This window comes from Polistes fuscatus, unplaced genomic scaffold, assembly GCF_010416935.1.
Source record: "Polistes fuscatus isolate 324 unplaced genomic scaffold, CU_Pfus_HIC Scaffold21, whole genome shotgun sequence".
NCBI lineage: Eukaryota > Metazoa > Arthropoda > Insecta > Hymenoptera > Vespidae > Polistes > Polistes fuscatus.
In genome coordinates, this window is record NW_025113098.1 from 2,230,779 (window position 1) to 2,247,292 (window position 16,514).

The 16,514-nt window shown below is 27.0% G+C and overlaps 2 protein-coding genes across 8 annotated transcripts; one reads left to right on the forward strand and one right to left on the reverse strand.

Moving 5' to 3' along the window:
* Nucleotides 1-1,021: 1,021 nt before the first annotated feature.
* Nucleotides 1,022-14,606, forward strand: LOC122517737 (protogenin-like). Of its 6 annotated transcripts, XR_006303921.1 has the most exons (22): nucleotides 1,022-1,493; nucleotides 1,835-2,097; nucleotides 2,179-2,332; nucleotides 2,429-2,585; nucleotides 2,668-2,736; nucleotides 2,810-3,036; nucleotides 3,115-3,257; nucleotides 3,343-3,502; nucleotides 3,582-3,866; nucleotides 3,995-4,162; nucleotides 4,286-4,477; nucleotides 4,561-4,745; nucleotides 4,829-4,976; nucleotides 5,341-5,439; nucleotides 5,511-5,664; nucleotides 5,751-5,884; nucleotides 5,954-6,313; nucleotides 6,412-6,683; nucleotides 6,837-6,944; nucleotides 7,044-7,295; nucleotides 14,352-14,422; nucleotides 14,517-14,606. XR_006303921.1 is itself a non-coding variant. In XM_043636273.1 (20 exons), exons 1-20 carry the CDS (start codon nucleotides 1,427-1,429, stop codon nucleotides 7,242-7,244), a joined length of 3,546 nt encoding a protein of 1,181 aa, XP_043492208.1. In that variant the 5' UTR covers nucleotides 1,022-1,426; the 3' UTR covers nucleotides 7,245-7,501. The 6 variants fall into 6 exon arrangements, 4 of the variants coding, with proteins under 4 accessions (XP_043492208.1, XP_043492211.1, XP_043492209.1 ...); XR_006303922.1 differs by lacking the exons at nucleotides 14,352-14,422; nucleotides 14,517-14,606 and adding an exon at nucleotides 8,631-8,871; XM_043636273.1 differs by lacking the exons at nucleotides 14,352-14,422; nucleotides 14,517-14,606 and having other exon boundaries at nucleotides 7,044-7,501.
* LOC122517739 lies at nucleotides 13,064-15,797 on the reverse strand. 2 transcript variants are annotated; one of them, XM_043636279.1, is made up of 8 exons: nucleotides 15,676-15,797; nucleotides 15,079-15,172; nucleotides 14,814-14,987; nucleotides 14,509-14,711; nucleotides 14,273-14,426; nucleotides 13,882-14,150; nucleotides 13,487-13,705; nucleotides 13,064-13,407 (listed from the first exon to the last, which is right to left on the reverse strand). In XM_043636279.1, exons 2-8 carry the CDS (start codon nucleotides 15,125-15,127, stop codon nucleotides 13,354-13,356), a joined length of 1,122 nt encoding a protein of 373 aa, XP_043492214.1. In that variant the 5' UTR covers nucleotides 15,128-15,172; nucleotides 15,676-15,797; the 3' UTR covers nucleotides 13,064-13,353. The 2 variants fall into 2 exon arrangements, with proteins under 2 accessions (XP_043492214.1, XP_043492213.1); XM_043636278.1 differs by lacking the exon at nucleotides 15,676-15,797 and adding an exon at nucleotides 15,264-15,635.
* Between the last annotated feature and the right edge of the window lie 717 nt (nucleotides 15,798-16,514).

Consider the following 16,514-nt stretch of genomic DNA (forward strand, 5'->3'; position numbering starts at 1 on the left):
CGGTATTGACCAATTGCCCGTTACATTTTCATCTTTGTCGAATCTTATTCGACTAACGATCGATAACTTCATGTTACAGGCGTTTGAAACTAATTTAAGAGAATACCAATAAAAATTGGTATTAATCATAAGATTTGTTTATTAATTATGTTAATATGACGATACTTTGGATTGACATGTATATATATAATAATTAATAATACTCACGAAAATGTATATATTAAAAATTAATACATATTTAAAAACTTTAATTAATAAATAAAGTACTTCAGAAATTATTTTGTCAATATAAATGAGAAGTCAATCACATACATGATTTACAATTGTTGGAACAATGGCGGTAACTTCGACAACTTCTCGTATTATTCAAAATACTTTTGCAATTAATATTTTAATAATTTGCGATTTGGGATTACGATCCTGGCATTCAAAATAAGAAGCTTATGATGTTTATTGTTAAAAAATAATGATTGTTGTTTATAATGAGATAAATTAATTGATTACTTACGATTGAAATTTTTGAAATTATTTTGAAACATAATAACATTTTTCGATTACAGCGATCCAAGTGACTTCATAGTTAACTAGGTAATTTAACTACCTTCATTGCGCTTTAAATGTAAATGTCAAGACAAGATAACTCAATCGCGCCAACACGTAATGACTATACAGTAAGATAATTATGAATGATTTTACATATGAATTACACATTACAATTAATCTCTACAAATCTAGAGGTTTTATATAAACATATATCTAACAAAATATCTAATTATGAATAAGCATAGCGTCAAAGTAATACTGAGATTAGATTGCATCAGATTAATCAATATTTAAAATGCACCAATCAGAGCGTAGTCTATATACGTGAAGATGTCTGATTGGAGGATGTAAAACCGCTCTATTTGACCCGATTTCTGAATATGATCGAATCCAAGAGAATGAGATAGTATGACTGGTGTATTTTCTACTGTTGACCACAGGATGACGCTGTCGTACTTATCGTGGCAGAGAATTTTGAATCATTTTCTTCGGCGTTTGGATACTGGGTTGGAGGGAGGCAAGGAAGATGGCAAGGGAAGAACGAATCGCGTGCTAACGCAAAACGAAGGCAGGCGTTATTGGTGTGGTGGTTGCATTTACGACGGCAAACGTGCAGTCAAAGTAATCGACTATTGCCGGTTGAATATTTTAAACGACGACGCGATGAATAACATATTTTTGTTGATCATGTGAAAAAACAATGATTTATGAAGTCAAAAGAGTTTTTTAATTAACTGCGAAACGAACCAGGCCCGGCCAAAAACACTCTCCTTCGAGACGATGTCAAACATGCGGCGAAGATTTTTTCTTATGAGTCTCGCTATACGACGGCGTGTTTCGGCTAAGATTTGTCAGTGAAACCGGTGCCAATGAGCGTTAATATATGGCGGCGCGAATATTTTTGCTTAGTATCTTGTTTACAGAAGTACTAAAGCCCGCTTGTGTTGCAGGTGCGTCTTTTACTGTTGCCATCAGATCTGTTTGTTTACACTCATAGCGATGTCGCATGGCAATTCGTTATTGCGGAAATACTTGTAATCGTTTGTTATGTTCTTTTAATTGCACACATTAGTTATTGTTTATTTTATTTCATATGCATATCATTTTTCTTTTTTCTATAAACTTTCGAATATAATTAAAAACGTTATATATATTTTATTGATTTGCATTTATAGTAAATGCAACAATAACATTTTTCTTCTTTCCTTTATTTAAATTAAACATTTTATATATTAATATGATGTGCATTGATATTTATATATATTGAAAAATGATTATTTATATTTTACAGGTGTCAAAGGGATTGGAACAAATATAAATAACAGGGATGTATCTAAATCGGATGGTTCTGATGCAGATTCGACAACAGGTTTTACTACGACAACAGAAATAGAACCTAGTGGTCATGTAATATTGGGAAAGAAAACGATAATACTTGATTGTTTAGCTGATACTAATCAAACTATTTCTTGGTTACGTAATGGAAAACCAGTACCACCATGTGGTTCTACCCGATGCCCTGTACAACGTAATGGATCTCTTCTTTACATTAAGGTACTTATGAGTACGAATATAAAACAATAATTAAAGTAGAAAGTGATAAATGTAATTGACATTAAAAATAATTCATCGTAGAAACAGAATTTCCAAAAGTCACAAAAGTTCAAAGAAAAAGAAAATACCAGCCTTACTAATATTAAGAATCATATTAAAGATGAATATCGTTGCATAACACGTACTGATTTTGGAGGACTATTGAGATCATCGCCAACATTCATTGAAATAGCAGGCAAGTTTATAATAATAATTATTATTATTATTATGTAATATATTATTGATCCATTTGTTCGAAAAGATTTAATATTTTTACATTTTAATATTATAGAACTTGCCCATGTATTTAAAGAATCACCAGAGAGTGTAACAGTTCAAGAAGGCGAAGTAGTAAGATTGTCCTGTATTATAGATAGTGTTCCCTTTCCACCTAATGTTACATGGGAACATAATGGAAAATCAGTTCTGCTTAGTCTTAATAATTCAAAGTTAGTAGTATGTTTAATATAGCAAAGAAAATAATTATTAATATTTAAAGACCATATACATATAAATTATTTGATATTGCAGATATTCAATGGTATCACCAGGTGTTCTGTATATAAGTACAACACAATTTTCAGATGCTGGTTCTTATAGGTATAAAATATTAGTAAAACTTATTATAAATACTACTGCCATTGCTAAAATATTTTTCTTTTTATTATTTTAGATGTGTAGTGACTAATGAATTCCTAAAAAAAACCAAAAAAAGTAAAGAGGCAGAACTGACTGTTATTGCTAGATCGGAGAATGAAAAATCATATAAATCACCATCATTATTTCCACAAACGTCATATAATCATGGGCTACTTAATGGATCAAGCCTTAATCTAGCATGTGCTGTATCTGGTTATCCACTGCCTCTTATAACATGGACTTTCATACCTCGAAATACAAGTATGTAATTATACAAACTTTTTGAATTTTTTATAAATTATAAATATACTGTCATTATATAAAGTTATTTATTTAAAGGTAACAGCAGTGTTCCACAACCTCGCATTCTTGTTAATTCTACTACTGGCATTGCTATATTAGAATTAAGAAATGTAAGCATTTTTGATGCTGGCATCTATGTTTGTTCTTCAAAAAATTCGACAAGTGATTTGGAAATTCAGGTATGTATTAAGCTCATATCTTTATAATATATTTTATATAATAATGTTCTGATATTAATTAAATTTATTATTTAAATTGTTATAGAATATAACTGTAGATATATTGGTACCTCCATCATTCTTGAAAACTCCTATAAATCGAGTTTGTCCAAATGGAAAAACTGCAAGATTTGAGTGTCAGGCAGAGGGTTTTCCTGTACCACAAATTTATTGGCTAAAGGATTCTCTAAATATTACAGCCAATGGTAAAAATATAATTGAAGTATTATTATTGGTAACAAAGTTTCATAGATATTTCTAAAACATAAAAAATTAATATTATAGGACGTAGAACAACTTACGTAAAAGAACACAACAAAATGGAATTGGCAATTTCGGCAACAGTTCCAGCAGATTCTGGTCTGTATCAATGTGTAGCTGTAAATTCAGCAGGAGAAATATGGGCTGCTGGTCGGCTTCAAGTAAACTCATCTCGTAATAGTCCTGCTGCACCTACCTCTTTAAAATGTCGTGCTGTGTCCCCAGTTACAATTCGTATTTCATGGGAACCACCAAAGCCTCAACAATATACCAGTATTACAGCTTATACCGTCCATTATAGCCCTGCTGGTAAGATTTTATAATGGATTGTTATCAATTTAAATTAAAAAAATTATAATAAGTTAATAATTTTAGAATTGCATCAAAAAAAAAAAAGAATTTATAAGTTATTTTGTCCTATTATTTTTGTTAAAAAGAAGGTGGTAAAGAAGAAGTTTCTCCTCCTGAGCCAGGCAATTCCACATCTGTAGAAGTAACAAAACTTCTAGAACCATTTACAAATTATTCTTTTTACGTACGAGTATGGAACATACATGGCGCTAGTGATCAATCTGCCACCATCTTGTGTTCTACAGCTCCAAGTGGTTTGAATATTCTCAAATATATTAACTATTTATCTTAGTTAAATAAGATAAATATGTTAATTAATAAATTATAGTAATTGAAACTATATGTACCACTGACTAAAGTAAAATTCATTGTTTTAGTTCCTAAAAGCATACCGAAAATAAATATAAATGCTATTAGTAATACAAAGTTAAATGTATCATGGGAGCCTTTAACAAAAAATGAATCACGTGGCATTGTGGTACAATATAAATTACAGTGGAGATTACATCAGCATCCATCATCCACAGTAGTTATTCTACCTGCTAACATTGAATATTATATTCTTTCTGGTATGCATTTAAAATTAATAATAATAAAATATTTTAAATTATTCAAAAAAGTACTTTATAAAAATAAAATCAATACTTTGCAGATTTAATAAAAGGGGCTAAATATGATGTACGAATAATAGCAAAAACAGAACAGGGATGGCCTAATTTGAGTGAAATGCAATTAAATTGGAGCACTGTAACAATGCCTTCTGTAGATTATAATGAATTTAACATTAGAAATTTTGTACACATGCAACTATTAAGTATCACGATTTCGGCAGTTAAAGTGAGAAAATAATTTTTAAATAATTTTAATGATTTAAAAACGAAAAGTGGAATAGTATCTTATTTATAATTAATCTCACATAGGTCATCTGGAAAATAGATTTAAAAGAAAACAAAATTGAGCCAGACTTCGATTCTTGGCAAATTTACTGTGAAGATTCAGACGGATACAAATTATTAACCGTTTTTCTCCCACGAAATGCTACAGAATATACATTAACTAATAATCTTGGTAAGAATTATATATAAAAAAATATTTATTTTCTATATTAACATATTGCATATGCCAGGCTCTGTTATATAGTGGATTTTCTATTTTTATTTTATGTACGCATATTCTATGCGCGATATGCATGTATTTATCATCGTTTATTTTTTTTCTTTTTTTACTTTCAACAAATCAATGGTCCAGACGATGGTCTGGAGAAAATGTACAAGGATATTTTTTGTATTTTCTTACAACTATGTTCAATTCCGTGTAGACGAGCAATGTGAGTGCTGGCTGATATTTAGCCGACATGCAATATTTTAATATGAATAATTTATCTTATGTGTAATAATATTAATATTATCATTTCTTTTTTTATTCCTCACAGAAAGGAATTGTTCTTACACTGTGGGTCTTTGTATGGTAAATTCCGGTGAAGTAAAATATTGTTTAACCAAAATCATTCATATTACTGATTCTGGTTCCAGTAAGTAATTAATTAAACCTTTTGTAATATAAAATACATTCACAATTTTTACCTTAAATTTCTTTATTAAGGTAATGTATTCATGGCTTTGGAGGCTATTCCTGTTTCACCTACCTCTATAAATGTGACATGGTCAGTAACTGAAATGCATAGTGCACATTCCTTTGAACTTTGCTATTATGCGGTTCATATCCAAAATTCTACGAATTCCACATGCATTACATTGTATGTATTCAATCTATTTGAGTTCATTGTATCGAATTATATTATAATATACTCAAATTTTTTAATAATAATAATATGTTTTTCAGAGATGATACCAAGGTGATTGTTGATAAGTTGAAACCATTTACACTGTATCAATTTAAAGTAAGAATGATACGACATGAAAATAATCAAAGTAACATTTACAGTGAATCTGTTGAATGTTATACTAATGAAGATGGTAATATTATACATAATGATAAATATAATACAAATTATAGAACATTGACTTATTTTTTAATTATTTTAGTTCCTGGAAAAGTTGGAGATGTTCAGTGGTTTTTGGGTAACAATACAAAAGTTCGCATTGCATGGAAAGAACCAAGTAGAATAAATGGAGTGATAAAAAATTATTTTGTTGCGTTTACCATGGAATTAAAGGACCCTATTGAAACTTGGGGAAATGTCACAGTTCCTGGAAATAAAACATCAACTACTCTTCCAGGTTTAGTTCCAGGAAAACGGTATTTTGTAATTGTACAAGCAGCTACAAAAGCAGGTTATGGTAAACCATCAGATCCTATAATAATTATTACTGGTGGTACAGATATCAAAATTCCTACGAATGAACCGAAGCCAGCACAAAATATAATACCTGGTAAAAGTTTAGGTATTTACTATTATAAAAAAACAAAAACAAAAGTATGATCATCTACAGAAAATGTCTTACTTTTATACGCATAATAATATATTTGTTTGTTTAAATAGGTGTAATCCTGGGTGTAAGCATAAGCATAGTATTAATAACAATTTGCTTGTGCAGCATTTATTGTCGAAATAAATGCGAGAGTTCTAGATCTTTAAGAGAAGGTGCTCAACCTCTAAAAGGACGTATTTCAGTACGGAACGGAAATGGATGTTGTATCGAATCTACTGCTCCTGTAAATCAACAAATGAATGTTACAGTTTCTTCTAATGATGTTGAACTTGCTGGTCTCTGTCCATCTTCGCCAGTTTCAAATCCACATTCAGATACCAAAGTAAATTAATTTGAATGTGCTAGTGATTTAATAACTATTACCATCTCAAATATCTTCATTATTTTTATAATAAAAATTGTCGTAGTTGAAGTGATAATAGTTATTAAACCACACTACATATTTAGAATTTTTATATTAAATAATTTGATTTAGGGAGGACATTCCAATGGTGTTGTGGAACCTTGCGTAAAGGAACCATTACTATCATCTTGGGATGTAAATGGAGAATCAAAGGATATTTGTCTTACGGAAAACCCTCAGGTATACATATAAAACAACATGGATAAAATAGTTTCTTTTAAATATGATTTAATATATTACTATTTTGGAAATATGAATTTATTTTTAATATAATTATAGTACAAAAGGCGTGATAGTACCGTTTTAAGAAAAAATGAAGAAGAAAGTCAAGATTTGGATGACACACAGTTCACTATGGTCAATTGTACTTTAGACAGTAACAGTGGTAGCCTAAACAATAATTCAGGGTGTCAAGAAAATGATATATCATCAGAAAACGTTACCTGCACATCTGTTCCAGTACTTGGACCAAATGGATGAATACGCTAACGATATTGGCTGTTTGCATTTTCATGAATTGGAATACAGCAGGTAGGTATATGACGTTAATTTAAAACAAAAACCTGTTACAAAGTTGTTGTAAATGAGTAGAAACAGAAATTATGAAAGCAAGAAAAGTCAAAGCTTATAAAAAAGGTAGAGAGGAAATTAAAAAATAAAAGTAAATACAGTTCCAAAAGATTTATATGACATTATATCATATAATTCTCTCGCTTTCTTTCTCTCAAAAGCAAAAAGAAAAAAAAAGGGATATCGTGTTTGAAAAATAGTATTCAATGAAATTTTCAAATAATAATCTTAGTATTACGAACAAAAGTAAACTTGTTAAAAATCCAGGTTTTCTAATTTACATCTCCGATTGAAATTTGAGAAATTCTTGTAAATTATTCTACTCGCAAATCGAGTAACGAGATCTTTATAATAAAGTTTTCGAATTTAGATATATATGGATACCTAAGTATGTTTAGTTACAGTCAACTTTACATCATGTATATTAATCCTTAGGTATCCATAATTAAGTCTACAGTTTGTATAACTAATGATAGAAGTGTACTTGTTTTTACAAATTATTTTTAACATGTAAAAACGAAAAAAGTATTTATATGAATATTCGAAACATCGTTCCTTAAATCAGAATGTGACGAAGATGGACTTTCAATGTATGTACAATGTCACATATGAATTGGAATACCTAAAGTAGAACAACTTATAAAATACATGGTATGCACACATTATAATTATTAAATTATGACTGATAAATACCATTCGGGCAACTTGGTATTGAATTTTTTTGTTCTTTTTACAAAGATAATGAATTTAAATAGATAAAAAAGAAACTATATATGGAATAATAATGCATAGAGTACGAGTCCATAAATACATTAAATCTTTAAGTGTGCAAGGCCTATACAATTTTATAATTGGCTGAAAAATTAACAATGTATTTTAATTTTAATGATGATTATACTAGCCATTCCATGATTTTATTTTTTTTTCATATAGTTTAAACGTAAAGATATATGATAAAAATTTCTTAGCATTAGAACATGAAAGTAGAGTTAAATTCGATACTATATACGTATCAAAATTAGTAGATATAATTTTTTTTACTTTTCTTTTTTCATGAATATATAGATAGTAACTATATAGTTATGGTTTGTAAGTTTAAAATTCGCTATTCAAATGAAATGAGAAGCCCTAAAAACAAATGACATTAACAAATTAAATAATGAATGAAATGCTTCACATTACAAAAAAAAGAAAATATATAGAATTTACATCAGTAGAATCAAGTAATTTTGACAAATCATTGTCACATAACATTGACTGTAGATCTTTTAATTTTGATATATTTCAAAATTTCAGAAATCCTCTGAATGTAAAAAGGCAAGTTTAATATTGTAAAATAAGATGAGTATTACAAATGAACTTACTTATACATTAATTTAGATACACAGAACGATTATATAATAGGTCCTCGTGGTGAACATGTTCTTTGCGTTTAAAATATCTTTATAAGATTTTCCATAAATACAATTTAAATTATTTGACGATTGTAAATGATTCTTACAATTTTAATCATTTTGATATAATATATTTTTAACTACATGTGAAAATAATTTTAATTTTTCTAATTAATCATTATATCTTTTATTCATTAAAGTATTAACTTTCAGTATACAAAGTAAATTTTTAAAAATACATTCATATATATATATATATATATAGATAAAATATTATTGTAATTATTATATGTATTATTTTTTCGTTAAAATATTTCTATTATTTTTAATATAAAAAGAAATATAATTCATACAGAAACTGTAAATAATTCATAATATCTATCAGTGATATTATACTGTATCGTTTTCTATATAAAAAAGTAAGTTTCATTTACAATACAAATTCAGATCCGTTTTGATGTATTTGTTCGTTTTAAGGCAAGATAAGTACATCAATGATTAAATGTATTTAATTTAAAAATAGCAGACACATATATATATAAAGCAGTAAGAGTTCTGTGTATCATACAATAGACAAAGGAAAAATTTGCAAATATATATTCCAGACTGGTGCATGTTACCATGACAGAAAACCCATTACAGTACCTGATAGAATAAGGTGTATCTTTTAGAGTGAGACATAGACATGTCAGTGTTGTTACTGTACCTCCACTATCTGTTATTTATTACTTTTAACATTCAGTGATATTTCACAAAATCATATTACACTGAACCATGCAATAATGTAGTTGCCATGAGCACATAATTAAATCAAGTAAAGATAGAATTATATTGGACCTGCGCATATTAGAGAACTTCAATTGCATCTTTATCATATAGAAAATATCTATACTTCTATAGACGAAAGAGAATTTTTGTTTAATGTTTAAAATGTTTCCATTTTATGTTATTAAAAAGAAAAAAAAACTGCTATTATTTTAAATTTTGTGTAGAATGTAAGAACATTTTTGAGATAGTCCTTCTACATTTAAATTTAAATATATAATAATATTATTTATGTATTATCATCATTACATGCATATAGATATCTCTCATAAAGAAAAAAAACATTCTTTTTAATTAATTGAGAATATTCAATAACATTCTACAGAAGAATATAATAGCTTTATTTAGACAAGATGCATAGAACTCATTGCATATATCTTAATATTATATAAATTTTATATTTCATATACATTATTATTAAGTTCGTATATCATCTAATAATAATTGCAATAGTTTATGTTCAGCAACATATTACACATTCTCTGATGTTTGTTTTGTGATTTTACATAGATTTCTCATTTGGTATTACTTCCATTATATACTGTCTGTTATATCTTATGTTATTTCTCTATAGTATTGTACTTCCACATTTGTTAAATATTTGTTACAAAATTTGTTTTAAAAAAGGGCAGTTATATAATTTATTAAACTATACATACATCAAATGTATGTATAGTATTATCAAAGACAGCTCATCATTATTTCTATGAATTTCGTTTATTGTATGTTTTTTTTACATATATATATATATAATATTCTTCATTAAATATACAGATAGTTCTCACTTTTATGAATTAGTTCGTAACCGATTACCGTATTGTTAAGTAAGAATATCTTCTGTTCCTGATAATTAAGTTTTTCCATTGAAAACCTTAATAATGTTAAATGAAGAATAGATTTGTTTTTTTCCTTTTATATTGTAGTATTTGAAAACAATTCTTAAAGTTGAGAATTTGTAAAATATGAATTTATAAAATGGGAACTACCTGTACATTCAATTTTCATATTTAGCACACTTTACAATGCAGATGTTACATAATACAATAATCTATATATATAAATAATATATATATATATATTATTATATATATGTTTAAGATTGTATCAGTGTTTGGGCTTATAAGTAACAAAACATTTACTAAAAATGTTAAAAAAAAAAATAAATAAAATAGGCGTATACAGATAAATTGGAATTATCGAGAGAAGAAAAAAAATTAGGGGAAAAAAAATAAGATTAATTTTATAAATAAAATTGTGAAAAAAAAGTCTTATATTATTTCGCATTAGGAAATATTTTTTATACAAATTTGGAGTATGTCATAATTTATAGCATTCCACTTATGATATTTACGTTTTGATTATATTTATAATATCCAAAGCTATACTTTGTAAAGCTTTGTTTCTTTCTTTATAAAAGAAAGTAAGAAAAAAAGAACATAAATGAAATCTAATATTATAAAAGACTAGCACTGGTATTTTCATTTGAATGGTAAACATTAAGTAATTATATAAATGTGATAAGTTTTAAATTGTAACAATCATGTATAGGGTCGCCGTGCTATTGTGTGAAAATAATATTGATTATAAAATGCAGATTAAAACAGCACATTACCCGGATATCAAGTACTAATTACCATAGAAAAAAAAAAAAGAACAAGTTGCTTTTCTAAGGTAGAGACATGATATACGTGCATTTGTATTATTGTAGTATATATCACATTATTAGTCTTCATAACATTTATTTTAATTTTTTTTTTTTTTTTACCATAGTTCACTGTAAATCACATACAGTAAGACTTACAGATGATTTCAGTCAATAACATTATAATTATTCATCTAGTTTCCACGTTTAGTTCATTATTTTAAGTTGTTAATGATAAACTCAAAATTCTTAAATTTTGTTTTTGTAATTATAATTTTTATTACATGTTTTTTTTTTTTTTTTTTAATATATTTTATAATTTGAATGCTTTTATTTATGATAATATTAATATTTATTTTGAATTTAACTTGGAAACTATATATAGGCCCACACCACATAAGAATCTCCTAGCTTTAATATGAAATAAGCAAGATAATTTATATTCCATTTACATTGCAATAGACACCAATAATAACCGATTAATAATATTGGCCATATACTGTTAAAGTATTAATTCTATTGTACGGCGACTCTAGTCAGACATATATACCTCCTCAGTTATCGCTCTGCAGAGTGACTTACATTACTTAATTTTAACTTAATGTCTGTACCTATTAGACACGATAATTTAGACTTACGCAGTTTACCTCGAAAAAAAAAAATATATCTTCATGTTCAGTGATTAAATGTAATTCAGACATTACTTACTTTATATGAGAAAAGAACTTGTAATTATGTTGATTGGTATTATATATTGTTATATGTAGCAATTATTGTGTATCAAGTAAATATTAATAATTTATTTTCACACACACACAAACACACTGCTCTTTATTATATCTTATTAATATTTAGAGAAGTATATTATAAAGATTATGGCGTTTTTATAGAGCGCATTTGCTGTGTACATATACTTGTAGTCATAATTGTACATATATTATTTCTGGAAAATATTAAAAGCATATATTTTAATATATTACATATAATTAACTATATAAAATTATAACCTTATTGTTTAAAGTATTAAAATTAAAATGATAAACAAAATATTTAAGAATACTGTTGAACTTTCTGAATACAGCATCTTGTTGTAAGCGAAAATTAAATAAAATTAAGATAGAGAAATCAAGTTTATTTCCTTTACATATTGCCTATACCTAGAGTGATATAGTAATCTAAGTGAAAACACAAAAATATTGATAAATTGAATAACTTTATTATCAAAATGCTCGCATGTATATTTTTTAACAACAGTTTTAAAAAAGAAATGCTATTACACTTATGTGGCATTTTAATACTAACATGGATTTATATCATTTTATGCATTCACCTTATGCAAACATTAGGCTTTTACTATGTATATCTAGCGATTTTGATAAGGATTAATATCATAAGAATAAAATCTCCTAGCTTAATCACGTTGTTTGTACTTGGCTTAATACGTTATGTATGAATTAAGTACCATATTAAGTACTATAAAATATATTGATAATTATTTGGAATAGAATGATTTTCAGGTTCATTCACAGCACTTGGAAGATACAATTGAACACAATAATTAAAAAGAAATCATGTATCTCTAACAATGATCGATATTATTTTATAGATATCTCCAAATCGTTGCATACAAAAAACATATTTGGCCAAGTATGTAATAATTAAAATTAATTATCAAAATACTTTATATAATGTCTTTAATTGAGGAAATTTATACAGTATTATATTATTTGATTTTACTATATAAATACGTCCTCAATACTTTTTGCTTATTTTTTGTTTTTCTTTTAATTTAGGCAATTTTTACGCTATCAAAATGATTGGATTTGATTGATAATCAAATTAGTAATTAATAGCGTAAACAAAATTAGCCTGCATTTTAATTATAATAAAATTAAGTACATTAATCTCTACTTTATCACATTGGCAAATAAGCCCATCTATGGAATCATGATCTTTTATCTGGAAAGAATGCTATAAACTCACCTAATGTATTATTAAATTTGTAAAATGTGGTTATATAAGGATTCGGTATATACTAAAGTATGTAACTTTCGTACTTGCATAGATCACTAGGCACAAGGTGAAACGTTTCTATGTATATGTGTAAATTATTACAAGCATCCAAGTATTCTGTATAAAAAATTATTATCAATAAGAGTTAAAGTACTAAGGAATGTGGAAATATTTTCATAGTCACATAATCATCGAGAACCTGAAAAATCAAATAAGATCAATTCAAGAAATTCATTATATCTTCATTAATATATGGTATGTCTATACAATCGACATACCTCTTTAAGTAATTCTTTTGTGAGTTTAGGATGTATATACGTAAAACCTGTATTATTAGATAATTTTCCTGGTTTTAAATATAAATGCTTGTTATAAAGCAATTCTTGATCTATGTATGGAGAAAGAGGACTGTTTTCTACTCCATCTTTGTTACACGCATCAGCCCAAGGACCCATATGTTTGTCATTTACCTCTTCAACTACAGAACTCATATCGGTCTAAAAAATAAATATAAAATAATGTTTTATTTTAGAATGATGATATGACCTAATATTATTTAAACGACTGATCTTTTATTTAGGGCATATAATAAAAAATACTCATTGAATAACGCCCAATATATATAAGTATAGATAAGAACATACTAAGAATAATTTTAAAATCCTTCTCATACTTTAGCCAGAGTAGATAGTGTAGTACCCCAATAATCATGGTTGATGTTAAATAATTCTGAAACGATAGCACTTATGGATCCTTGAGTAGAATTTCCTTCATCAACAACGTTATATATTTGTCCTATTGTATCAGATCTGTTTGCTACATGCCAAATAGCTCGAGCCATATCTCTTACATGAACTGTATTCATACGAAGATCTGGGCCCCAAAGTAATTTCATCATTTCTCCTAGATGTTTATAAACTGCTCCAACTACTAATCTTGGTGCTGTATAATATAAAGATACTTATATCATTGTAATATACAAGATGTTTCGTATGTGTAACTGGTGGTACTAATAAGTATGAAAAATCAAATTGGAAATATTCATAGAAATGTATTTGAAATACCTAAGCCATTTCTATCACCAAGTCCATAAACTATTGCTGGTCTTAGAATAGTATATTTTAAATCTGATATATTTTTCAGATCGTGTTCTACTTGTAATTTATATTTTGCAACAAATGTCCATGGTTCTCCATTTTCTTCTTCTACGCAAGGTACCTTCATATAAATAATAATGAATTAATTACAATTGAATATTTAATTAAAAATATAATAAAGGATAGAATAATTGTGTTATTACTTTTTCAGAAGAACTTAAATTGCCAGAGGATATTTCAACGAAATGATTGGCTTTAATTTTGGCAGCTTGTTGAGCACAATTAATACTTAATTTATAAATGCCTTCTTTATAAACGGGATCTGTTTGACCGCATTTAGTTTCTCCAGCACAATTAAAAACATAATCAATGGGTTTATCAGAAGCAAATGCATTCTGACAAGATGCTACAAAGAGATGTCATGTGTATATATACCGAATACACTAATAATACAACTCTAGATTTAATTTGAACATAATACAGGTAATATCTATAATCAATTTATTACCTGTATTTATTAAATTAGCGCTTTTAAATTCAAGCAGAGGATTTTCAAATAATTTCCCATGTTTTGAATTTAACCATGCAGTTTGTGGAGGCACTTTATCTACAACACGTAGGTACGATACCAAATCATTATCCAGTAGATATTCCACGAGATTACGCCCAATAAAACCGCATCCTGTGACAACAAGAAAACAATTCTATATTTATTCTTTTCTTAACGTCAAATCTACTATCTAAAAAAAAAAAAGAAAATCAATTATGCTTACCTCCTAAAACAATCACTCGCGGTTTCTTATCAGTGACGGGCGTTGCCATAACTGCTTCACATTTAAATTTCTTCCTTTTTTTTTATAATTAAATCTGTTTTCGATCAATAACGTTAATATTATAATTATAAACTTATTAGAAAATTATTTACGAAGTTTTATCACAGTGTTACACTTGAATTAACCTTAAAATCTTTTATTATACTATTAGAAAGAATTGTGTTTTCCTACTAATTTCTACATATGTCAAAATCCCTGATTACAGCTGATCATAGATGGTGTTTTGGCCCAATCTATTCGTTTTCGACTGTTAATAGTTTTCTGGTGATAACATGTAGTGACGTATATTTCAAAATTATCTCTATTTCTCCATTTATTCGACAAAAAATGTATTTCCTTATATACGTATATATATATATATATATTTAAAAAGTGATAAAATAGAAAAAAAAACAAAAACAATTTATAACAGGACAATGATCCGAGATCCGTAGTAATATAATCGATATTTAACAATCAATTTTAAAAGTTGTATCATTTATAAATATAATTATACAATGAAAAAGTAATAACAATATAAATGTGCAAGATTGTTACCAAATACTGGTTTAAAAACATATGTGTACAATAGTTATATATTCTCAATCCCCCATAAATACGAAGAAATGAATTGTCGCACATGCGTATAAAGAATTTTATTCTTTATACGCATTTATATAGTAATTTAATATTTGTACTTTTCCTTTTTTTATATATACATATATATTGTGTAATTTTAAAATCACGCGTTTAAATTTAATTTCATTACAACGGTGAATACAAATTTGATCAAAATAAATAGAAAATTCAACTGAAAAGTGCATCTGCGAATTGGACGATTTATATGTCAGGCTATTCTATCACTTGATTGTATGATTAATATAGTTTTCTTTTTGTTACAGGTGATCATCGTTGGATTTAACAATCAAACCTTTGAGACTTTTTTTTATTTGAACGCCGTGAATACTTTTTAAAATATAAATATATGTATTTATAAAGGCATTTCTGAAGGCATACACATTTTTATATACTAAAAATTGAGGAAATATAATTATTTAAAGTTTTATTATAATATAATTAAACTATATGTACTATTAAAGAATATATTATATACTAACATATACTATCAAAGAATACTATATTCTTTGATATTATTATTATACCGTCATCGCGTACCTATTCTCGCCCACTGGTGGTCAGGGTACTATCCAAGGTAATTTTTGTTACGCGAAAAGTGGACTTGTGAGCTTCTATGTCCTTCTTTATTTTTGTATGTACCGTTATGTTTTTGGCCTTTTACTGGATGCTATTATTTGTTTTAGATATGTGGTTACGTTAATTTTTTAATTTTTTTAATTTTCAGAGAAATTTAGGATTTACATAGATAATGTCGATAA